Consider the following 23,940-nt stretch of genomic DNA (forward strand, 5'->3'; position numbering starts at 1 on the left):
GACTAACCCCACAGTTCCTCCTGTCTCTGGGCTCAGACTCTGGATGTTGGGCTATGCAAGGAGCTGTTGCTGCCCCAATGCCACTCACAGACCCCAGGCTACTAAGAAGCCCTTCTCCAGTCACTGTCCTCTTCCCTGGCTCCCAGCCCACCCCAGACCAGGAACAATGAGGGTCCCAGGAAGAAGAATAGGGACTGAGAGTGAAGCCTCAGGCCAGTAAGATGAATGCAGGAAGTGCTCTTCCCAGCACCCCCTAGGACATGTGGAGCTGAAGGAGACGAAGGTGTGATGACCCAGTCAAGCCTGTCACTGCGTTTATGCCAGCCTGTTTCCCTCAAGTCCTGTGAGCCTTCAGTGCAAGGGGAGGCCCCTATTTTGCATATCAGTATGCAGTGGGTGGCTGGGAGTTTACACACCTCACAGCTGCCCTAATGGTGCCTGCTCCTGATTCAGCTCCCCAAAGTGACCCCAAGATTTAAAGAGCAGTTTGTTAGATGGGAGGTGACGGAGTGAGGATGTGGTCTGTAGAGTAGAGGGGTCCCTGCCAGCCAGATTCACGCCAACTTGTCCCAAGACCAGGCTCCACTCTTTACCATTTATTGGGTGCTGTTGCAACAACACAAGCAGGACTAGGGTGGGGGAAGGGCTGGCGATCTCCAACAAGACTGGCCAGCCTCAGTGCTAAGCAAGGTCCAGTCTCCAGCATGCCTTGGCAAGGGTACCCCATGGTCCTCCCCACTCCAAGCTCCTAGGCCATAGTGGAGGGATTGCAGGCCGAGGGTGAAGGTCCAGAGGGCTTCCTGCCACTTTTGGAACCTGGAGATGGAAAGCAGAGGAGAGAAATGTGAAATGAGGGGCTCAGATAGCTGAGCAGGTTACTCATGATGGCACTTGGGGCCTCCCGGGCTGCTGAGCCACCTGGTGACCACACCTGGGATTGTCATCCTGGGACCCAGAGCAAAGCACAAAATGCCACTCAAGTGACAGTGATATCTCAGCCAGGCTGCATGGAACCTTGCATTTCTTACACTCCAAATGCAATGCTCAGCTTGCTGTGACAGCATGCTAGTGAGGACACCCTCCAATACCAGGAAGGTGTTCCTCTCCCTTCAGAACTCTGAAACCATCATCCCCATGTAACTCCTCATCGTGAGCTTCTCAGGGCTGAGTCCCTTCAAGATCCCACTGGGAGGAATGGGGCTGTGGTGCTGCATGCAGAAGGCCCTGGGTTCCATCTCCACATAAGACCAATAACATAAAGTTCTTAACAGGCAGGCATGGGGATTCATGTCTATTCCAGCATAGGAGGCTGAGGCATATTCAACTGTCTCGACAACAACAACAAAAACTTCACAGAATGGGATTCTCACCTGCAGATAACCGGCCTCTAACCAGAGTTCCACTGCAAGGTTTATGGAGACACCCAGTCCACTGCCACCCTCTCGGAGTTCCCAGACTACCCAGGGAGACAAACACACAGCGAACAACCAACCATGGTGAAGCAGCCAGCAGAATACCTGAGTGTCCCACCCTCAAAGTTTCAGTTTCCCTCCTTAGGCCTCAGAGGAAATGAGGCCTGCAGAGCCATTAGACATGCAAGCACCTGCCATCCCAGCACACTACAGGACAGCCTGAGCTACAAAGTGAACTGCTGTCTCAAAAAGAAAGAAAGAAAAAAAGAGCTAGATTACCAAAACCCAGCACCTTTGCAGAGGACCCCGTTTGGTTCTCAGCACCCATGTGGCCGGTCACTCACCACCAGCGTGACTCAGGCTCCAGGGCTTCTCATATCTCTTCTGGACTGCTCACAGGTGGCACACAAACATACGTGCAGGCAAAACATCCACACTCACCAAATAAGATTATCTGCATCTCAGCTGGGTGGTGGTGGCACACGCCTTTAATCCCAGCACTCCGAGGCAGAGACAGGCAGATCTCTGTGAGTTGGAGGCCAGCCTGGTCTACAGAGTGAGTTCCAAGACAGCCAGGGCTACACAGAGAAACCCAGTCTGGAAAAAAGAAAGGAAAGAAGAGAGAGGGAGGGAAGAAAAATAAAGGGAAGAAAAGAAAGAAATGCCAGGACAGCATGCACAGGGGTGCTATGCTATATATAGCTAGACCCTTGCCTCTGAAATCCTGGCCCTAGGGTCCATTGGCATGTAAACCATTAAAACTAAATAGGGCCATCGAGAGCTAGTTTTATAGTTAAGAGTGTTGGCTGCTCTTCCCAGAGGACTGGGATTAAGTTCCTAGAACCCACATGTTGGCTTCTAACCATCTATAACAATTCCGGGGGATCCCACACCCTCTTCTTAAGTGCACGGGCACAGATATACATGAAGGCAAACCACACACACACCTAAATCTTTAAAAACCTTTTAGTTTTAGGTGCTAAGGCCTGGCCTTGGAGGGTGTTGCTCTCATTTGTCGGGGAGATGGGGAGACCCCACACTGTAACAGCACAGATCCACCAAGCAAGTTCCTGAGGGGTCCCCATCCCGTCCCCCCCATTCCTACCCTGCTGGCTTGGAGCAGAGTCTTCAGGTCCATGACAGCCATGGGGCTCTGGAACCCTTCTGAGAAGCCTCCTTGCTGTGTTTGTGGTGTGGAGGTCAGAGGACACTTGAAGGAAATCTCCTCCTGTACGGACCTCAGAGATCAGCATTACAGGAAATCTTTACCCACTGAGTCTTCATGTTGGCATGGCACCCCAAACTTTTTATGTTTCTGAATGCAGAGCAAACTCAGGGTCTCTTAAACACTATGCATGAGCCCTAACTTCAAACTCCCTTAAGTGACACCCCAAAGATCCAATTATCTCTAGCCACCCCACAGCACATACCCAGTCACACGGACTGTATGATAAAAGTTTCCAAGAAGCCCAGGCCACACCTCCCACCTCCAACACCAGAAATGAAGGAATTAAGACTCCTAGAAGTCACCTTCTCCAGGAAGTCCTGGGTGGCACCCCTTCTTCTGAACCAAGTGCTCCCCGTTCCAGGCGTGAAAGTATTATTTGGCAAATGAACAAATGATGTCTGGGTTCAGGAAGGGTTTAGCAGCTTCTCCCAATCTTTTTTTTTTTTTAAAAAAAGATTTATTTATTATGTATACAGTATTGTATCTGCCTGCAGGCCAGAAGAGGGCACCAGATCTCATTACAGATGGTTGTGAGAGAACTTAGGACCTTTGGAAGAGCTCTTAACAACTGAGCCATCTGCCCAGCCCCAGCTTCCCCAAATCTTCACAACTCCTGATCCCCAAGTAGAAATCAGAACTCACCACCACACCCTAGAACATCTGACTACCCCGTGCCTGAGTTGTTCAGAGGGAGAGTGACTTTGTTTTCTGTTTTGTTTTTCCAGGCAGGGTTTCTCTGCATAGCTTTGCTCCATAGACCAGACTGGCCTTGAACTCACAGGGACCCACCTGCCTCTGCTTCCCCAGCGCTGGGATTAAAGGTGTGTGCCATCACCACCTAGCAGGAGAGTGACTTGTGAAAGACCACACAACAACATACACCCCACACTCCCGAGCCATGCTCCACCACACAGCAACATACACCCCACACTCCTGAGCCACACTTGAAGAATGCTGTCAGTTCTACACAACTGGTTGCTTAGCTTGCAAGATACTGGCATCACACACACGTAAACACCCCAAAGAGCTGAGAGCCTAAAATGGGTCCCTTCTCCACCCAGTCCCTACACCACCTGCATAGACACCTGCTGCTGTTTCTCCTCCAGGGCGGTGGCCAGCATCCTGCGACTTTGCCTTGTCCGGCCGGGTCAGCTTTTTGCCTGCAGAATTCCGGGTGGTGTAGCAGTAGACAGAAGTGTAGCCCTGGCCGGTGAGTGGGCAGAAGCGTCGAGTGTGGGCATGCTCCTGAGTGGCCCCACACTGGGGACACACATAATCCCTCAAAATGGGACACAGCACCCGGCCAGCCTCATCCTTCAGGACGTGGGATTGGTAGATGGCACGGGACTCCCCGTTGTGCTTGCAGAAGGAGCACAGGCGTTCAGGAGCTGCTGAGGATTCCTTGCTGGCCTTCTGGCTTTCTGGGCCTGGCTTGGGCTCTGGTTTGGGCTCCAGCCTGACATCAGGCTCTTCTTCCTCATGCAGAGCCCCAACCAGGCTTGCTAGACCCAGGTAATCTGTCCACAGATTGAAAGTCCCCATGGCCGGGCAGAGGAGCAGATTGAGGGAAATCGCTGCCTGGCTCCTGCTTCAGTCTCTGAAGCTCAAGCTTCTCTGGCTGCTTTTCTACCTTGAGGGGATGTGAGTGGGTGGAGCAGGCAGGCTCTGGGGGGTCCCTCATTGTCACTGGGGGCTTCTTACATACCTGCCCAGGGGGTATATGGTGTTTGTGTGGGCTGGAGGTAAACCAGGAGCCACTGAACCCCCAAGGCTTCCCCTCCCTGTGGGAGGTGGTCAGCTAGGTAAAGAACTCTGCCCCAGGGCCAAACACATTGACCGTGGTTTACTAATTTTTTTTTTCCCTCTTCCTTCCCCAGGGCTGGAGAAGAGACCAGGTGGCCTTGGAGTTAGCAATCCTAGAATTTAGGAAGGGGCCTGTGCATGGAGGGGGGTGGGGCGAGGACTGGGTCCCAAGGCTCTGGCTTCACTAAGGGACTTCTATGCCCACTTCAGCGGCTGGGAACGTAGTCATCAAGTGTGAAGGACAAAAAGAAACAAAAGGAGGACATGACTGCCCCTGCGTGGTGGAGAAGGCTGAGTGTAGATAAAAGGGACAGAACAGGCAAAGGCAGAGACATCTGCAGAGTTCAGAGTGGACATGACCAGCAGATTGAGCCCGGTCATGTGAGGAGAGAGGGAGGGGAACTGGGAATGGTGGCCAAGAGGCAAAAAAAAAAAAAAAAAAGTAACCAAAATGGCTGGGTTATGTAGGAACCAGAAAAGCTGGGGGAAGGGCGGCCCAGCCGAACTAGAGAAGTTCAGGGTAGGTGACAGGGTATGCCAGCCAGGAGGACCTGTAACAGGCAGGGACTACAGAGGGACACTGGGAAAACCTGGCAGCCAGTGTCAGCTCTGATATGTTAACAGGCACCTCAGCTGTTTGTCCTGTGACAAAGTGGAGACTTCCTCCTTCAGTCAGCTCAAGGTTGCCGTCTGCGAGCAATGAAGAAAGGGAAAGAGCCCTCAAGCACAGGCTGGTAGGCTGCACCCCAGCGCATACCAGCCCTCTGACCCCCAACACTGCTTGCAGTCAGAGGAGGCCTCAGCCCGAGCCTGGAAAAGTGAAAAGTGCTTGGTCGGGAGTCACCAATGGCTGGGGCAGACTTCTGCCCATCTGTCACATGCCCGTCTACCAATCCACCCATTCCAGAAGTCTCACTGAGCAAACATCCACCCTTCCAGGAATGGTTTCTGCCCACTGAGTCCCCACTTTATTTCCCAATTTCAATCTGTCCATCAAAATCCCAGATACCAGTCCATCTCTCAAGGGGAGCAAGTGACAGGCTAAAGAATTTGGGGATACCTAAGGGGTCCTTTCCTCCTCCTCATCCCTGAGACAGTTGTATGGCCCAGCCACAGTGACATTCATCCCCCGGTGGGTCTGGCCTCCTCCTCACAACCCACCGACAACAATGAATGTTGATTGTGACCTTTACTGTGGCCTGAGAGAGAGGCTGCCAGGCTGCCTGGGACATCTCCCAGGTCTAGAAGGGTCAGGATGGTGATGGGGTAGACGGCAGTTCCAGGTCTCGGGGTCCACTCAACGGTCGATGGTTTGTCTGAGCTGCCCAAACTCACCGACAGGTTGAATGTTCCCCCAAACCCTTGGCAAGTTTCTTGGAGAACTGGAGTGGGGAGTGGCCTGGAGAGGTGACGGAGAAGCCAGCGTCCCCTGGACTCCCGTGGAACCAGCCATCAGTTATTCAGCATCAATTGTCTTTGTGGAGACTCAGGAGAAGCAGCACAAATATAAATCATAACGTTAAAAACGTGGTCCCTGCAACAGAGGCGACAATGTGCCTGTCTCAGTTCATAGACTTTATTCAAGGGATGTACCCAAAGTAGTGGCCCTGACATCTCAACAATGAGGCTTAGAACTGCTGCAGCTCCTGGCCAGCCGGGGCTAAAGAGGGAGATAAAAAGAAAGCCTTCCAAAGCGGTCCTGAGGTGCAGATTCCTCCACTAATTCGTGGAGGGGGGGAACGAGGCCAAAAGAGCACCGAGGGAGATTCCTAGCCACCCTGGAAGTCTGCTGGCCACCAGGTTCTGGTCTGGGAGGCGACTGAACCGTAAACAAGTTCCTTTGAAACAAAGTAACTGCTTCTCCTCGGGCAAGCTTGATTGTGAGATAAATAAAGGGGCAACACAGTGTAGACCTTTCTACTTTCCCATTGTCCCTAAACTTAAGTTTCCTCCTGAGCCCACCTCCCGCCCTTGCCCTTAGCAGCCCCAGCAGTGGGCTTAGAAAGGAAGGCAGCACTGCCCTCTACCCACCTACCTCCCCCTACGCCCAGGCTTCTAAATGGTCTGAGGACAGGACAAGATTCCCTAGGCCGCTGGCTGCGGGTGGTGCATGTGCCCACCTGGCACTGCCAACCTGAGGTCCTGACACCTGAATGAGGGATGTGGTTACCCTCAGGGATCTCCTGAGGTCACACAAGACAGAGTCTGAGCACCAAGTGTAACCATGCTTGTGTGAACTGGATGGTGGGGGGACCAGTTTATGTAGCACCAGACTTGCCCTCAATTCAGGCCTCTGCCGGCATCCCTAGGACCCTCCTGCAAGCCGGTCCTTTGAGATCTGCCTCCAAACTCAACCACCTGAGGGGTTAGGTCCCACTGTCTATCACCTTAGTGCGCTTCCAGAGCACCCCCAGAAATCCTTTAGAAGCTCAGCTCCTTCTAAGGTCCACCCCAATCCGCTGACCCAAACCAGACCCCAGAAACCAGCGAGGCTCAGGAAGCACTCCCACCTGGTAGTGCCCTGACCCTACTTCCTCAGCCCAGTTCCCAGGAGTGGTCCTATTCCCACCCCGGAGGCCCGTGTACCTGGCCAGCAGCCCCCCTTTTGAGGCCAGAGGCTAGGGGCAGCCCTTCGTAGGAAAGGCGGATCTCCTGCCTTGGACGCTCTCCGCTCTGTGGAGGTACGAGCCTAGATCGATCAGCGGAAGGTGAGCCGCAATCAGTGACTTTGTACAGGTCGCTACTATACCCCTGGGGAAGGGAACGCCGCGAGTTCAGAACAGTTTATAGGGGGCTTCTGAAAGCTAAAATGGATGTGCAGGAGGCACACAAGACACTGAGCAATGCAGGGCATCTCGCAGATACCCCTCTTTTATTTCTATCAGTGCATTCTGCTTACTGGCCCTTCAGAACTCTGATTTTCTCCGTACACAACGGGAGGTGTTTGCTGTGGGAATTCCCAGCAGGACAGCGTGCCTGTGGGAGTCTGGCCTGGGGGACGGGGCGGAGTCGCCAGGCCCCGCCCCCTCCTGTCTCTTTGTCTGCAGGCGTGGTGCAGGCTTCCCGCCCTGTTTCTGTCTGCGCTTGCTTGCCCTTTGTCAGCGGGGGTCGCCTGTCTGGGTCTGACTGTACCCTTCCTGCGACTGTGTGTCTGTCCCTTCTCTTCCCGGTGCGGTCTGTGAGGTTGTTGGCAGCCATGCCCCCTGGTGTGTGGGGCTCACAGCCCTGCTCTGAGTTCCTGGGCTGGGGGCTGATCGCATACTTCCGGCCACGTGTCTGCGGGCCTAGGGTGCTTGGGCGGGAGGGCGGGAGGTTTGACTTTGAAGTCCCTTAGGGTGGGGGTGGGAAACTGTCTCCTCCCATCCTCAACTCCAGGTCCTGGTGCCCTGGGCACCGCAGCGAGAGGGTCTGTCTGGGAGTGCCCTGGGTGGGCCCTGCCCCTGCCCCAGGATCACTCTGGGCAGCTAGAAAGCTGGGCAGCTGTCCTGGCGGTCAGGTTGAGGTGAAATGCCAGTGCCAGCCAGATGGGGCTAGCTCGACCATCAAGGGGCAGGACTAGTGGAAGGGTCAGCTCTCTGCTGTATAGAGCTCTTGGGGTCTGCAGTGTTCGGTGTGCAATGCCTATGTGTAAGTCAGTGGGGCAGAAGGGAAGAGCAGGTAGGACCTGGAAAACAGAGGACTCATTATTGGGGTATAGTGACAAGACACATGGGGATCTCTATGGGGTCATATGGTCCAGGCTGGCTACACCTCTATATGGCTTCTCAGGTACCCACCCTTCCCACCCAAGCTTCTCCAGGGTCTTTGATAGGGGCACACAGACAGGAGCTCCTGTGTCCTATGCAGCCTATGGACAGTGGGTAGGCCAAAAGGCCAAAATTCCAGACTGGATGGATGGGAGGCCAGGATTGTGGATGAGAGGGGCCTGGCTTCTCCTGGGTTGGGAGCTACGATGAAGGGCTCATTGGAGCTCCAGACACTTGAACTTCTGATGTTCAAGATGCAGGGTGGTCTCTGGCCTGCATCAAGGTGGCTGTCCTTACAAACTCACACCTGTTAATGGGTTCCTGGGGAGTTTTCGGCTCTAAGCTCCTATGGGCTAATGGAGCTCAGTGGGGGGTGGGGTGAGTCTGTGTGCCCGCCATAGTGGGTGGTGCTACAAGTGTGTGGGTGTCAATGTATGTACATCCCTCCTGTGGGTTTGTTTGTGTGTAGATGCCAGCATTATTGTAGGTGGGTGTGTCAAGCTCCAGTTTAATTGCAGGTCGCTGTGTGAGCAGGTGTATGTGGGCGTCTGGGCTTTGCTAGAGTAACTGGGTGACTGTAGTCTGTCGGTGATGGCATCCCTCAGGCCCAGCCCCACTAAAGGCAGGGAATTCACTGAGTCATAGGTGTGTCCCCAGAGTCAGCTGCTGCCTGGCACACAGTAGCTAGCTGCTCAGTGTTAATGGACATGGTGACTGTGAGACCTGTCTATCACCTCTGTGCTTATTGATAAAAGCCTGAGATCATCTAGTGAGAAGCTAGCAAAAAAAAAGGGGGGGCTGGGTGTGGTGCTGAACACCTGTATCCCAGCACTCGGGAGGTAGAGGCAGCAGATCTCTGTGAGTTTGAAGCCAGCCTGGTCTTTCTACAGTGAGTTCCACATGGTGTGACCCTGTCTCAGTAACAACAGTAAATTTTTTTTCAGTTTTTTGAGACAGGGTTTCTCTGTTTAACAAACAACACAGGCTGTCCGGAACTTGATCTGTGGACCAGGCTGACCTCACAGAGATCTTCCTGCCTCTGCCTCCCGAGTGCTGGGATAAAAGGCGTGCGCCGCCACCACCAGTCTTAACTACAAAATATTAAACTGTTGAATATCTGTGTGGCTTCACCCGTGCGTCCTTTCTCTGTGGGTCTCTCTGTATGCATGTAACCAGCAATGTCTTCATGTGTGTAATGAAAGCATTAGGGTAGGAGACTCTGGGTCTAAATTCCATGAGTCGTTTTTGTTTTGACATCAGCACCAAACCCCAGGGCCTTAATCCTCATGCCAGGTTGGTACACTGCTTTAACACTAACGTCCCACATCCCCGGCTAATTGCTGATTTTGATGTCTGTGGAGGTCTGTCTGTTTTTTGTTTGTTAGTTTGTTTGAGACAGAGTCTCCCAATGAATCCCTGGTTGGCCCAGGCTCAGCTCTGCCTGCCTCTGTCTCCCGAGTGCTGGGATTAAAACTGCTCCATCACAACTGGCCTCCACTTTTTAACTTTTTTTTTTTTTAAGACAGCCTCTAAATTGCCTAAGTTGGCCTCAGATTCACTCTGTAGCCCAAGCAGGCCTGGAGCTACCCCTCAGCCCCCACCCACCTCCCAAGGGCTAGGAGGAGAGGCCTGTGCCACCATGTCCAGCTCCATAAGGAGTCATGGCTCTATGGGTGACTCTGTGGGTATCTGTGTCAACTTGCACACCTGTGTTCTGGTGACTGTCAGGATTGCTGGGACCTGCTTTGGCCTCATATGAGGGGTGTCCTTATTTGGAAGTGGGTTTGGAAACCAAGTTACGAAGGGGACCATCCTGCACCTGGGGTTGTTAGTTATTCTGACCATGTGAGTGACCAGGTGAGGATGGGCACCACTAGTGTGTCTCTACATTGTGCCACTCTCTGGTGACTGTTCCTTTGCGGAGGTATTTTTCCAGCCTTTGTGGGTGCAGTGTGTGCACGGGTGTCAGTGTGCGGTTGACTATGTGCTTAGGATTTAAGATTATTAATTGGATAGTGTGTGTCTGTGTCACACTGTGTGGCTTTTAGGACTTTGTCTGATGACTTGAGACTAATTTTGGTTTGGCAAGTGCGTCTGTGAGCGGTGGGGGATGGGTGGAAAGAAGATGGGGAACCCAAGTGTGATGGGGGTACTTTCTCAGCCCCCAGTTGGCCAAAGAGGTGGCTTCTGCAACCCCCAGCCCCAGCATGCATGCCCTCCAGGGCGAGGTCCCTGGGAAAGGCGCCCGGCCGCTTTAAAGCTAGGGTTCCTCAGCAGAGTGATCGGGGCCATCTTTCCTTTCTACGGCCACTTTTGGAGGGCGGGTTCTAGTCGGCAAACCTTGTCCCCCGCAATCACCGTGCAGATGCGGTCCGTGCCCCCGGCCGGAGGCGGCCTCCCGCCCCGCGCCCCGAGAACAAAGCGCCCCGGCCCCGCGCCCCGGTCGGCCCGGCCCAGGCGCTCGCAGCCGTGTCCCAATGCAGGCGGCGTCCCGGGCCGCACGACCGGGAACAATGGAGGCCTCGGCCGTGGCCGTGACCGGCAGGTGCGCCCCCCGCCCCGGTCCGCGCTCACCTCATCTCCGCCGCCGCAGCGCCCTCCGCTCCGCCAGGGCCCGGGAGCCCGCCTGGCCGCCCGCGCGGGAAGGCACCGAGCGGTTCGAACCCGCGGCCACGCGCCCGCGCCCCCGAGGCCCCCGCGCGGCGCCGGCCGGTGGGTCCAGCTGCGGCTGTGCGCGCCCCGGGCCGCCTGCAAGTCCCCGCGCTGCAGGCTGTGGCTCGCGGGAGACCCGAGGCGCGGGCAAGGACCCGGGCTGCACACAGCCCTCCAGGCGCGGCGGGAGCACGCGCGCACAAAGGCACGCGGGCCACAGACAGGGAAGGTGCGCGGGGGCCTTGGGGCGTACGCCTGCCGGACGAAGGGGGTGGCGGCCACACACGTAGGGATACCTGGGAGCGGCAGACGCCACTCTGAGGGACAGCACGGAATGTTCTGAGAACTGAATATGCCCAGCCAGAGCCCAGTTTCACAGCTCACACCCTACCATGTACACATAATCGGGTGCACAGCCCAGAAAAAAACCTGAAGCTGAAGTCACAAAACCAGAACACGGCTGGTGAGCTACTCCACACTTCTAAACCCCGGAACTCAGGAAACTGAGGCAGGAGTACCGCAGTTTCAAGCCAGCCTGGATTAGACTGAGTTTCAGACGATCCTGAGCTATAATGTCGCAAAACAAACAAAAACCAAATAAGCCAGAGCATGTCACAGAGACCAGCAGACAGTCTGAGAGCACACACAGTTATTGAGAACACAAAATACCCATACAGCTTTCGTGATTACAGAACAGGGGCAGGCCCATCAGGTTCTTGGTAGGAACTAACACTTGCTTCTGGGACCATGGGACAAAAAGCATACATGCAGTCTGGTTGTGCAAGCTCCTTTTGGGATGAGGCACACACTGGGTGGGGGAGGGCTCCAGGTCTGCCAGAGCCCCTAAAAGTGGCAGCTACCCCCAGCAGCACACCGGCAGGAAGCACTGGCAAAGCCCCTCCAGAATCTTCACACACCCACACATAGTTCTGCCACAGCCTCAGCTGCTTGGGGGAAGGTCAGACCAGCCTGGGGTTGAGCCAACAGATGACACTCGTGTGTGTGTGTGTGTGTGTGTGTGTGTGTGCGCACGCGCGCACACCCCATCCAAGCCGAGCCCCAAGCTGAGGACTTTGAGCCCCCTCAAACTCAAGCCTTCACTTTTGTAGGGCTCCAGTCCTGGTCTTCCTGGCCACCGCCTGCCTTCCTTTAACTCCAATCCTGCCTCAGTTTCTCCTTGATAGGCTCCCCCTCCAGACATCCTCCTTAGAAAGACAGGTCTTTAGAAAGACAAGTCTCAGCTGGCCCAGGAAAATCCTCTGTGGGTGGGAAGGGAGGAATGTGCAAGGACCTAAATGGGCATATAGAGTGAGTTAGTCGAGTGTTTACCCAGAGTGCAGAAAGCCCTGGGCTCCAGCCTAGCATAGCACTAACCAAGCATGGTGGGACAGTGTTTTGGAGGTCGACAAAGGATCAGAAGATCAAGAGCATCCTTAGCTACATAGAATTTAAGGCCAGCCTGAGCTACAAGTTCTCAAAGAACAAATTAAAAAACCCAAACACCTAATAGTAATTGGGCCTCTGTACGTGAGGTCACCTTTGTCGACACCTCTGTGTGCCCCACCCCGCACGAAATTAAGACTGCCCTTGAACTTCTGATTCTTGGCTTCCACACTCAAATGCTGGGATTACACGCGTTGCTACCACGCCCAACCTGGAAGGGGTGGCTTTGGAATACACGCCCATTCACTCGCTTATCCCTCTCACTGATTTTGGGGAGACAACATTGGAGCGGTTTGTATTTTCCCTCAGAGCTTCAAAGAGTGACATCTCAGAGCCAAACCAGCAAAGTCAGTGAAGGGGATATTGTCCTCCTCGCAGAGGAGACAAATGGGACACAGAGAGGCAAGCCTCTTGCCCTAGGCGGCACATTCACAGTGGGAGTCTTGTGTTTTTCTCTTTTCCCGGTTGGGCTCTCCGGCTTGTTTAGTGCCCTGTAGGGGGCAGCAGACTCCAGCGCGCCTCAGTTTTTGGGTCAGGCTGCTCTTCAGTGAGCTTTCCCTCCTACAGCAAACGGGGACTCGACCTCGACCTCCCGCCCCAATCTGGGAAACAACCCACTCCGCTTCCCCCACCCCCACAGCTAAAACGCTGAAAGAGCTCTTCTGAAATAATCCCACCCCTAGAAGTGACGTCTGCACCAGACTCACTCTGAGGCGTCTCTCGGAACGTCTGGCTTCCCTTCCTGTGGTTTATTTACTGGGCCTTGGCAGACGCCTTTGCATTCCGGAACCGGTTACTGTCCTGGGAGAGGATTTCTCATTGCTAGCTAAGTGACCAGTCTACGCTCCGGTTGTCAGACCCCCACCCCCCACCCACCCCCAAGAGCCCACGACAGAATTAGAGCCACAGGCAAGCCCGTGCCTGGGCTGCTGTTTGCAGGGGGAGAACTCCCCGTTCTTTCCGATTGAGCTCTGCGAGGTTCCCTGCCTCCTTTGGGTCTCCTTGAGGACCCAGATGTGGCCACCCTGGACTTCAGCATCCCCGTCGGCAGCTCTGGGCGTAGCCCACGGGTGCTCAAAAGCATGAGGCTCGCACACTTAGAAGTCATTCGGGAAGGAAGGGGCTGCCTTCTTTGTACCCCCCGCATGGGGCCCAGGCGGCGACACGAAGGAGGCTGGCCGTGAAGTCTCAAGCCAGCTTCTGCCACTTGCGCTGCCTGCAGAGACGGCAGCACCATCCTCTCAGCTGCAGAGGCCAAACGTTTTATAACGTGCAGCGAATTCTTAAGTTTGGTTTCCGGTTTCCTGTGTATGCATCTAGAATCCTGCTTCCCTAAGCCCCGGCCGGGTCCCCAGTAGCATTTCTTTTGGACAAGTCTATTTGCTACCTGCCTGGTCTTCTCCCCCCCTCCGGCTGTTCCTTTGTGTTCACCAGGGGGCGCTTGAACCACTCAAAGCTGCTCAGAATTAAGGCTTTGCCTTGCCTGTCCACCCAGCCCCTGCCAGCCTTCACTTCCTCCATTGCCCACCTCTCCCTCCGTCCTCCTGCCAGGCCTTAAGCTGAGCATAGTCTTGACACAGCTGTTCCTTCCACCAGGGTCTGTATACCCCTGGTGCTCGGACCGAAGGTCTGCACCCCCACTCTCAGGCTTTGAGCACAGTGAAACCTGGGGCTCCCCTTGGGCGTGACTAGCTTTCCAGTGAGCCCCAGAGGTCCTTTTGTCTCCATTTCTCCAACATGGGGATTACACACATGTGCCAATGCCCAGCTGTTAATTTTTTTTCTCACATCCCAGCGCTCTGTGGAGTTGACACCAGCCTGGTCATATAGTGGGTTACTTGTGTGTGTGTGTATGTGTGTGTGTGTGTGTGTGTGTGTGTGTAGGAATGTGTGTATGTGTGTGTCCTCAGAGGACAACTTGCACGCGTGCGTGCGGGGTGGTGGTGGTGCTTTTCTCCTTCCTCTATGTGAGTTCTGGGATGGGACTCAGGACTGCCTGGTGGCAACTGCTTCTGCCTGCTGATTGTTCACCAACCCACTGCCCTTTTGTATGGTGCTTCTGTGAACACTCTCTTGACTGAGCTATCTCCACTCTCCTTTCTCCTTCCCTGCCTCTTTCTTTTACTTCCTTTCTGTCTTCATCTTTCTCTGCTACCCTCCCAAGCGTCTGTCTGTAGCCCAGGCTGCCCTTCCTTCTCTTCTGTGTGTCCTCTGGACCCATATATCGCCTCCTCCAAGTCAAGGATTTTGGTTCGGTTTGGTCTTTTCAGGACCAGGGACTGAACCTAGGCCTCTTGCTTGCTAGAAGATCCCCACCACTGAGTTGGAGCCCCAGCCCTTCAGTCTTCACCTCTCTTGTGTAACTAAGAACATCTGCTGAGTTCATAATCCATAATTACCAGCGGACAGAACAAATGTGAAACCTGCCTGCATCCCTCGGAGAGGGGCAAGCAAGCCGCGGGCTTGTGAGGCTTGCTCATCTGAGAACTCTGGAGGCACAGGAAGTGTGGGAAAGGCTCAGGATCATGTCTGGAGGACTGAACAACCAAGGAAGGGTGGAGGCGCCGTGGCTGAGGGAGCAGGGCTGCAGAGAGAGGAAGCATGGAGCTCTGGAGGTTACAGGACAACTTTTCCGAGTCCTTTTCCGTCGTGAAAGTCCTGAGGACCAAACACACCCTCAGGCGGATGATCTTACCCTCTGAGCCATAGCGTCGGCCAGCTTTTATTTTTCAGACAGGTGTATTGAGATTATTTAATATACACTAAAATTTACACTTTCTACACTACTAACGTTTCATTTTTTAATTTTCATTTTTATTACTATTTTGGTGTGTGTGCTTGTGTTCTTGAGAAAGTGTTTGACTGTAAAAAGTGTTAGGCTTACCTTTAGCTCCCGATCCTCCTGCCTCAGCCTCCCAAGTGTCCAGCTGTTTACTGGAATTTCAAGTGACCGGTGGCCACATGGATAGTGCAGCAGCACTAGCAAGCAAGCCTTAGGGCTCCATCTGTCCTCATGTGGCTCCTTGGTGCGGCATCACATCCTGCCCTCACTGGAAACTTCGGTATTGGCTTCCTTGGGGATTTCTCTCCCTCCCTCCCTTCCTTCCGTGGGGGTGGTAATGGAATCCAAGGACTTACTGTAGCTACGCCCTTTCATGTCAATGCCTATTTTCTAAGTACTGCTCCATCCCACCTTCCACAGAAAGACTTGTATACCGTGCGAGACAACTTAGTGCATGCCCAGAATCTCAGCTGCTAGGGAGGCTGAGGCAGGAGGATTCAAAGTTCAGGCCAGTTTGGATTAAAAAGTGAGTTTCAGGCCAGCCTGGGAAACTTGGTTAGATAGACCTGTCTGGAAATTTTCTTCTTTCTTCCTTTCTTTCTTGTTTGTTTGATTGGTTGGTTTGTTTTTTTGTTTTTTTTTTTTTTAGTTTAGTTTTGGTTTTGGTTTGTTTTATACAGTTTCTCTGCTGTAGCCCTGGGCTGTTCTGGAACTCACTCTATAGATCAAGCTGGCCTTGAACTCACACAAGTCTGCCTGCCTGTGCCTCCCAGAGTACTGGGATTAAGGGTGTGTGCCACCACACTTGGTCAAAAATATCAAGTTTAAAAAACAGTTGGGGTTGGGTGACTCAGAGGTGACTGTTTGTTTAGTGTGTGTGAGCCCGGATCCAGCCCTCCAGGACACCATCATCATCCTGGTGTGGGTTCTGTTTGTTTAGTGTGTGTGACCCCGGATCCAGTCCTCCCGTGCACCATCATTATTCCAGTGTGGTTTCTCCACAGGTCAGTATTGCTCAATGATTGGGGAAATGTTCTGGTCCATGCTACAGTTGTGGGTGAACCTACAAAGTGAGGAAGCCCCATCCTTGAGACCCATTTATACACAGACACTGAGAGCCCGGGGTTGCGGGACCTATCTGGTGTCTAGAGAGAAAACAGAAGTGATCACTAATGAACTCAGGGTTTCTTTGAGGGTGGTCCTAAATGGATTGTGGGCCAGGGTGTGACACCCCAGTTTGGTCCCAGTATTTGAAAGGCTGAGGCAGGAGGCTTCCATGATATCTAGTCCTCCATATGGTGTGGGCAACACAGCCAGACTCAAAAAAAAAAGCACCCTGACCCTGAGAGTTAGCACTCTGGACTCCAAATTTCAGCAGACCAGGTCCTGACCCCTCCCGGGGGGGGGGGCGGTTAGGACCACTCCCACAGAATATTTAAGTGAACTCCCAAAAGAGGAACAACACCACGTGGTCTCTTTTTCTTCCTCCTGGTGGTCGTGCATTTGCGAGACCCAAGAGTGCAGAACTCCCATTAAACCTGGATATCTCTTAATTTGGCTTGTTTTGATCTGGCTTGATTGGGATTTTGGTCAGTGGAGAGCTCGCATTAGGAAAATATTCCTAACAATAGGGCTGGCATCTTGGCTCAGTGGTTAAAAGTAATGGCTGCCATTTCAGAGATCCCAGGTTCAATTCCCCTCACCCACATGGTGGCTCACAGTTCTGAGATCTGATGCCCTCTGCTGGACTCCAAGAGCACTGCACACACATGGTGCACAGACATATACTCAGGTAAAACACCCAAACAAATATAAATAACATTTAAAAGTGCCAAATCAATCAGGTAGTGGTGGCACACACCTCTAATCCCAGCACTCGGAAGGCAGAGGCGGCGGATCTCTGTGAGTTCAAAGCCAGCCTGGTCTACAAGAGCTAGTTCCAAGGCAGTCAGGACTATAACAATACAGAAAAATTGTCTCAAAAAAAAAAAAAAAGTCAAGGGCTGGAGAGATGGCTCAGAGGTTAAGAGCATTGCCTGCTCTTCCAAAGGTCCTGAGTTCAATTCCCAGCAACCACATGGTGGCTCACAACCATCTGTAATGGGGTCTGGTGCCCTCTTCTGGCCTGCAGGAATATACACAGACAGAATATTGTATACATAATAAATAAATAAATTAAAAAAATAGTCAAGTCATATAAAATACCACAGTGATAATGTGCTACAGGCCTGCATCTCAGCGCTCTGGCCTGCCTGGCCTACCAAGTGAGAATTTGTTTCAAAATAAACAAGAAAACCCACAAAAACATTGTTTTGTTTGTTATTTAAATTTTGTTTTTGCTTTTTCAAGACAGCGTTTTTCTGTGTAGCCTTGGCTGTCCTGGAACTAGATTTGTAGATCAGATTGGTCTCTGAAACTCAGAGATCTGCCTGCCTCTGTCCGAGTGCTGGCTCTAAAGGTGTGCACCATCTCAGTCCGCAAACATTCTTTTAATTATCTGTACCTGAGTACAGCACCCTCGGAGACCCCTGGAGCTGGAGCTACAGGCTCTTGTGAGCTGAAGGTCTCACTAGCTACCGATAAAATTAATAAAGAAAATAATACAAAGTGTGCCGATGGTCTGCCCACGTCTGTGTATTTATGTTAATACATTTGAACATATTAGCAACCTAGTGGTGTGTGAACTTTGTTTTCTAAATTTTTATTTATTGGGGGTACTTACAGCATGTCAACACATATAGGTGGAGGTCGGGGGCAATTTTTGGAAGACAGCTCTCTTTTTTCACAGCATGTTATTGGAAATCAAGTGGTGGCAATCGACCATTTTTTTTTAAGATTTATAAAAAATATTTCTTTCTTTATATACAATGTTCTGCCTGCCGGCCTGCATGCATGCATGCCTTTATGCCAGTCACCAATGTGGTTGCTGGGACTTGAACTCAGAACCTCTGGAAGTGTAGCTGGTGCTCCTAACCTCTAAGCTATCTCCCCAGCCCCTCTGCCCCTCTTGCTATTTTAAGAGTTCTCACTGTGTAGCCCTAACTGGCCTAGAACTTGCTCTGTAGACCAGGCTGGCTTCAAAGTTACAGAGCTCTGCCTGCCTCCCAAATGCTGGATTAAAGGCGTGGGCATCATGAATTCTACTTCCATACAGCTTTTTTTTTTTAAAGGTTTATTGTCACAAGACTTCATTTAAAACATCTTGGTTGCAAGCTGGGCAGTGGTGGCTAGTTCCAGGACAGGCTCCAAAGCTACAGAGAAACCCTGATTCGAAAAACGAAAAAAAAAAAAAAATTTTGGTTGGGACTGCAGAGATGACTCAGCAGTTAAGAGTACTAGATGCTTCCAGAGGCCCTGAGTTCAATTCATTCAGATAAGTGCCCATGCACACACACACACACACACACACACACACACACAACTTTGTGGCTTTGTGGTCCCAACCTTCTTGGAACTCATGGACCAGACTGGCCTAGGATTCAGAGATCTGCCTGCCTCTGCTTCTGGAGAGTGCTGGGATTAAAGATGTGTGCTACCATGCCAGGCAATAAACAAATTTAAAAAATAAAAACATCCATGATCAACTGCTTTTTTTGATGCTTTATTAAGTTTCTCTCTTAAAACGATTATTTGTAATTATGGGTGTTTTGCTTGCGTGCAAGCAAAGAGAGCGTCTGGTTCCCTGGCACTGGAGTTTCTGACCATTGTGAGCAGCCCTGGAGCTGGGAATTGAGCCCAGGTCCCACTGCTGAGCCACCTCTCCAGCACTCCCCACCCTGCCGCTGCCTGGGAGTCTCATTCTGTATCCTGGCTGGCCTGGAACTGCTGTGTAGACCAGTCTGGCTTCAAACACGCAGAGAGCCACCTCCTGAGTGTTGGGACTAATGGTATACACCCCACAACTGGTTGATTTTCTCTCTCTCTCTCTCTCTTTTTTTTTTTTGGAAACGATTTTCTGTACAGTCCTGGCTTGTCCTGAAACTCTGTAGACCAGGCTGGTCTCGAACCCACAGAGATCCTCCTGCCTCTGCCTCCCAAATGCTGGGATTAAAAGGGTGCCCGCCACCGCCACCACCACTGGCTAGTAGCTTCTTTTTAAACCTTGAACCCATGTGGAGACTTCTTGGTGTCCTCAGGCCTGGCACGGTTGTCTGTATCCTGCCTGAGAATGCTCTAAAGTCTCAAGGAGAGAAGGCCCCTCAGACTAGTATGGTCCTGAAGGCAGGGAGATGCCTCCAGCACCCGCTTTTTCTTCCGACATCAGACAGCCTGACTCAATTAGGCTGCTGTGTGCGTGCGTGCGTGGGCCCTGAGAAAATGATCTTTTGCTGTCCTGGCAGTGACTCAGGGCCAGGAAGCCCCCTCTCTGGGAATGCCAGGCCCTGCATGGTGACTTTCCACACATGTGGCAGACACCCAGACCCAGGCCAGGCTCCTGGGGGCAGCCCAGAAGTGTCTATGCCCACAACTAAGACCAGAGACAGCCTGGGGGCTGGGAGGGGATGCGGAGCTCTACTCAAAAGGTCCTTTGTAGGAGCGGCTGGTGGGGGAGGTGCCGGGGACCCCGCCCTGTGACTCAACCCCATTGCTGGGCAATGACTCATGCCCAGGCCCCCTCCGGACGCCACCCGCAGCAGGTGCTGCCCGCTCCAGCTTCCACAAGTGTCCTCTACAGTCACTTCCATAGCAACTACTTGGGCCTATGACCCACACCCACTTCCGGGAGTACCCACGTTGCTCGGACTGCTTTGTGTTGCTGGGTACAACCATGGAGGGCACCTACACCCTGCTCCTCCTGTAGCAACGGGCTGGGCTGCTGGGGTGTGCTCGCCTTTGACTCACTTTTGATAGATGGAACTCTCAAACCGGCCTGGAGGTAGCCTCTTCTTCCTCCTTTAGAAGTGGGGAAACTGAGGCTACAGGATTCTGAGCAAGCGGGAGACTCAAAGTGGTCTGTGGGGGCACCAGAAATGGTTGCTTCTTCAGCGAGGCCATTTTACTGATGTAAAAGGTAAACTGAGGCAGCAGCTCAAAGCCCAGGCCTGCCCTGCTGCGCCCCCGCCGCAGTCCTCTCGTCGCCGCCAGCCCTGGGCTGGCTGCCAGCCCGCCCGGCGCCCGCCCGTCCGCGTCACGCCGCGGTGAGTCACCGCCCGCCCCGCCCCCGCGCCAACAAACAGCGCGTTACCCGGCAACGGCCGCCGCCAGCCTGCTTCGGTCTGGGTTCGAGCCTCCAGCCAGGACAGGCGCCAGGCCGGGACGCTCCCCTGGTGGTCTTCCCCAAGTCAGAGTTCAGATCACGCCAGCAGTTCAGATGTGCGCAGAAGGTTAAAGGGTTAAGAGAGACATCGGTGGTCCCGTTCGGGGTTCAAGAACAATCAAATTCTCAAACCAGAAGCATCCCTGGTTCTCTGTTGAAGTCGGTGGGAAGTGGACTTTGACAGTCAAAGCTGCTCTCCTAGAAGCAGACTGCTTGGGTAGGGATGGCAATCCAAAGGCTGCCACAGGAGCATATCCTTTTTCCCCCGGAGTCTAGGCAGGTGTTGGACATCAGTCATTAACAAATTAATTGGTACAAATTAATTGGGTTTTTTTTAGAGGTGGAGGGGTGTTGCTTGGTTAGATAGGGTTTTTTGTAGTACAGATTGACCTGGAACTTGCTATGTAGCTAAGGATGCCTTCCAACTTCTGATCTTTCTGTTTCGACCGGGAGCTGGGATTACAGACCTGAGCCACTATGTTTGGCTCACTTAACTGGCTAATTTGGCCTATGACGTACCTGGGCATTCCTAGTTTAAGAAACAATCTCAAAGCATTGCCATCTCTTGAGGATACTGAACAGAATCCCAGGTGGATGATTGAGTGATTGCTGGAATTATGTCTGGAATCTTCTAGAGTGTGTAGGTATGAATGCCAATTCCACACTGGAGTTGGGTGCTGCTTTTGAGTTCTGGACACAGAGTTAAACATTGTGCCTCCTGGGTCACCTTCCCTGAGGAGACCCAGAGAGGGCTCCCTAAGGGTCAGTGTCAATCACTCTAGGCTCCCAGCACCCCATAATAGCCATCACCTATGTTTTCGGTCTGGACATGACCCACTTGCCTAAGATGACTTTTGTCCCACTTAGGAAATGTTTAGGAGTTGGAGAGATGCCTTAGTAGTTATGAGCATTGGTTGCTCTTACAGAGGACCTGAGGTCAGTTCCTGGCACTGAAAACTGGTGGCTCACAACTGCTTATAACTGCTTCCAAGGGATCCGATGCCCCCTTCTGGCCTTTGAGGGCACCTGCATGCATGTGTGCACATACACAATCATGATTTTAATTCCTAAACTTTGGATTTATTTTATTTGTACAAGTGTTTTGCCTGCATGTATGTATGTGCACCCGTGTGGAAGTCAGAAGAAGGTGTGAATTCCTAGGAATTGGAGTTACAGGTCGATGTGCTCTTAACCCATGAGGCATCTCTCCAACACCCCATATACTCATAATTTAAAATAAAATCTTTTTAAAAAATAAAAAAAATTCAGCGGCAACATGATGATGCATGCCTGGGAGCCTATCACTCTGGAAGGCAGAGGCAGGAGGACAGCTGTAGCAACTTTTCTTGTTGGACTCTCTTTGGATTGCCAGCTCACGAATAATAACCCAGAAGCTTAGTTTTGATTATGAAACCTTGGCCTTATTCCCAACTAGTTCTTAAACTTAGCCCATATTTTTAAAATCTATGTTCTACTGTGCGGTTCCATTACCTCTTCTTCGCACATTCGACTTGCTGACAATATCTTGTGCTTAGATTTCTCTTCCCAGTCCCTACCCCTGCCCAGAAGTCCCGCCTATTCTCTCCTGCTTAGCTATTGGCCATTTCGCTCTTTATTAAACCAATCAGAAGGTGACTTAGGCAGAGACACATATTTACAGTGCAAACAAATATTTTGCAACAGACTGCTTCAAGTTTGAGGCTAGCCTTTGCAGTATGGCGAGTTCTACCAGGCCCAGACCACACGGCAAAGTCTTGTCTCAGTTTCCACTTCTAATAAAGAGTGATGTTTAGTTAGCGTCAATGGTGTCATACAACCGTAATCCCAGAATTTATAAAGCTGAGGCAGAAGGATTGCAAATTGGGGATATATACTGAGACTTTCTTAAAAATAAGCAAACAGGGCTGGGGATGTGGCTCAGTTAGTACAGGGCTTTCTTGGCATGCACAGAGCCCTGTGCCAGCCAGCACCATATAAATGGTAGAGCTGTGCAGGGCCTGAGGATGTAGGATGGAACAGGAGGGTCAGATGTTCAAGGTCATCTCTGGCTACCTATGGGGTCTGAGGCCAGTCTGGGACAAAAAAACAAGCCTTCCACACTAAAAATCCAGCATCTAAGATAAAATCCTCCCAAAGTTCAGGGCAGAAGTGTACAGGACAGGAGGTGGAGCTGAGGAACAGGCAGGGGGCGGGGGCGACCAGGACAGCATTGGACTGGATTCCACTGTAGCGTTTGAGAATGGAAGGGGGAAGGGAATAGATCAGGTGGGGAGCAGGGAGCTGATGGCTGTTAGAGGGCACTGTCCCCTGCACACAAAGATGCAAACACACACACATAAATAAAGTTTAATTTTTAAAAATTCATTCTGGGCTGGTCGGTGGTGGTGCACGCCTTTAATCCCAGCAGTCGGGAGGCAGAGGCAGGCAGATCTCTGTGAGTTTGAGGCCAGCTTGGTCTACAAGAGCTAGTTCCAGGACAGACTCCAAAGCCACAGAGAAACCCTGTCTTGAAAAAAAAATTCATTCTGGGAGCCAGGTGGTGGTGGAATCCCACCTTTAATCCCAGCACTCACATGGTAGAGGCCAGTCTGTGAGTTCAAGGTCGGCCTGGTCTACAGATTGAGTTCCAGGACAGCCAGGACTACACAGAAACCCTGTCTCAAAAAAAACAAGAAAAAAAAATCATACTGGACCAGGCCATAGTTACGCATGCCTTTAATCCCAGGCAGAGGCAGGCAGATCTTTGAGTTCAAGGCCAGCCTGGTCTACAGAGAAAGTTCCAGGACAGCCAGGGTTACACAGAGAAACCCAGTATAGGAAAGAAAAAAAATCATGCTGGGTGTGGTACACACCTTTAATGTCAGCACTCAGGAGGCAGAGGCAGGAGGGTCTCTGTAGTTTAGCCTGGTCTACAGACTGAGTTCCAGTTAACTAGGTTTACACAGTGAGACCCTGTCTCAAAAAATTCATTAATTAAAATAAGAGCCGGGCAGTGGTGGCACATACCTTTAATCCCAAGCAGAGACAGAAGGATCTCTGTAAGTTCGAGGCCAACCTGGTCTATAAAGCAAGTTTGAAAAACCAAAAAAACTAAAACCAAAGCAAACAAAGCATTAATTAAAATAAAATGCACTTCCAGTTACAATTGAATTTCTGATATAGAGTAGATCACTTTTGGTATAAGTTTTTGTCTCTGTTTAGTATATCTGCCTACTAAATATTGCACAGGGCAGTTACATATTTTTTGTTGTTTTTTTTCGAAATGATCTCACAATGTGTTCTGGAACACACTGTGGAGACCAGGCTGGCCTCCCAAGTGCTGGGATTAAAGGTGTGCACCACTATGCCCAACTCACACTCAAATGGGAAGCAGACCTATAACAAGACTGTGGCGTGGGCCTGTAATCCCATCACTTGGAAGGCTGAGGGAGGAAGGTTGCCAGGAGTTGTAGTCTGAGTTCCAAGTCAGCCGGGGCTACAGTAGGAGCCCCTGTCTTTCAAAACACGCCCTCCCTGCCCAGCGAAACAGAACTCCTCCGTGTATTTGGAAATCTAATGGAGCTGCATGCTTTGTGATCTGGAAACCCCACTTAGAGGGGGATATCAGGCACACCTGG

The 23,940-nt window shown here is 52.0% G+C and overlaps 1 protein-coding gene across 4 annotated transcripts; it reads right to left on the minus strand.

Moving 5' to 3' along the window:
- Window positions 1-583: 583 nt before the first annotated feature.
- Window positions 584-11,095, minus strand: Nanos3 (nanos C2HC-type zinc finger 3). 4 transcript variants are annotated; one of them, XR_015735911.1, is made up of 3 exons: window positions 10,764-11,095; window positions 1,371-5,977; window positions 584-816 (listed from the first exon to the last, which is right to left on the minus strand). XR_015735911.1 is itself a non-coding variant. In XM_085682191.2 (3 exons), the coding sequence occupies exons 2-3, from the start codon at window positions 4,180-4,182 to the stop codon at window positions 749-751; spliced, it is 537 nt and encodes a 178-aa protein (XP_085538317.1). In that variant the 5' UTR covers window positions 4,183-5,977; window positions 10,764-11,093; the 3' UTR covers window positions 584-748. The 4 variants fall into 4 exon arrangements, 3 of the variants coding, with proteins under 3 accessions (XP_085538317.1, XP_085538318.1, XP_087756319.1); XM_085682191.2 differs by having other exon boundaries at window positions 3,714-5,977; window positions 10,764-11,093; XM_085682192.2 differs by having other exon boundaries at window positions 3,726-5,977; window positions 10,764-11,087.
- Window positions 11,096-23,940: the final 12,845 nt, after the last annotated feature.

This window comes from Myodes glareolus, chromosome 22, assembly GCF_982192425.1.
Source record: "Myodes glareolus chromosome 22, mMyoGla1.1, whole genome shotgun sequence".
In the NCBI taxonomy this organism is placed as follows: Eukaryota; Metazoa; Chordata; class Mammalia; order Rodentia; family Cricetidae; genus Myodes; species Myodes glareolus.

Excerpts from the sequence above, each read along its gene's own strand:
- Nanos3 (XM_085682191.2), bottom strand. The coding sequence starts at position 4,182 with ATGGGGACTTTCAATCTGTGGACAGATTACCTGGGTCTAGCAAGCCTG. Across the intron at positions 817-3,713 it reads AGCAGCAGGTGTCTATGCAG|GTTCCAAAAGTGGCAGGAAG; the intron begins GTGGTGTAGGGA and ends TTCCATCTCCAG.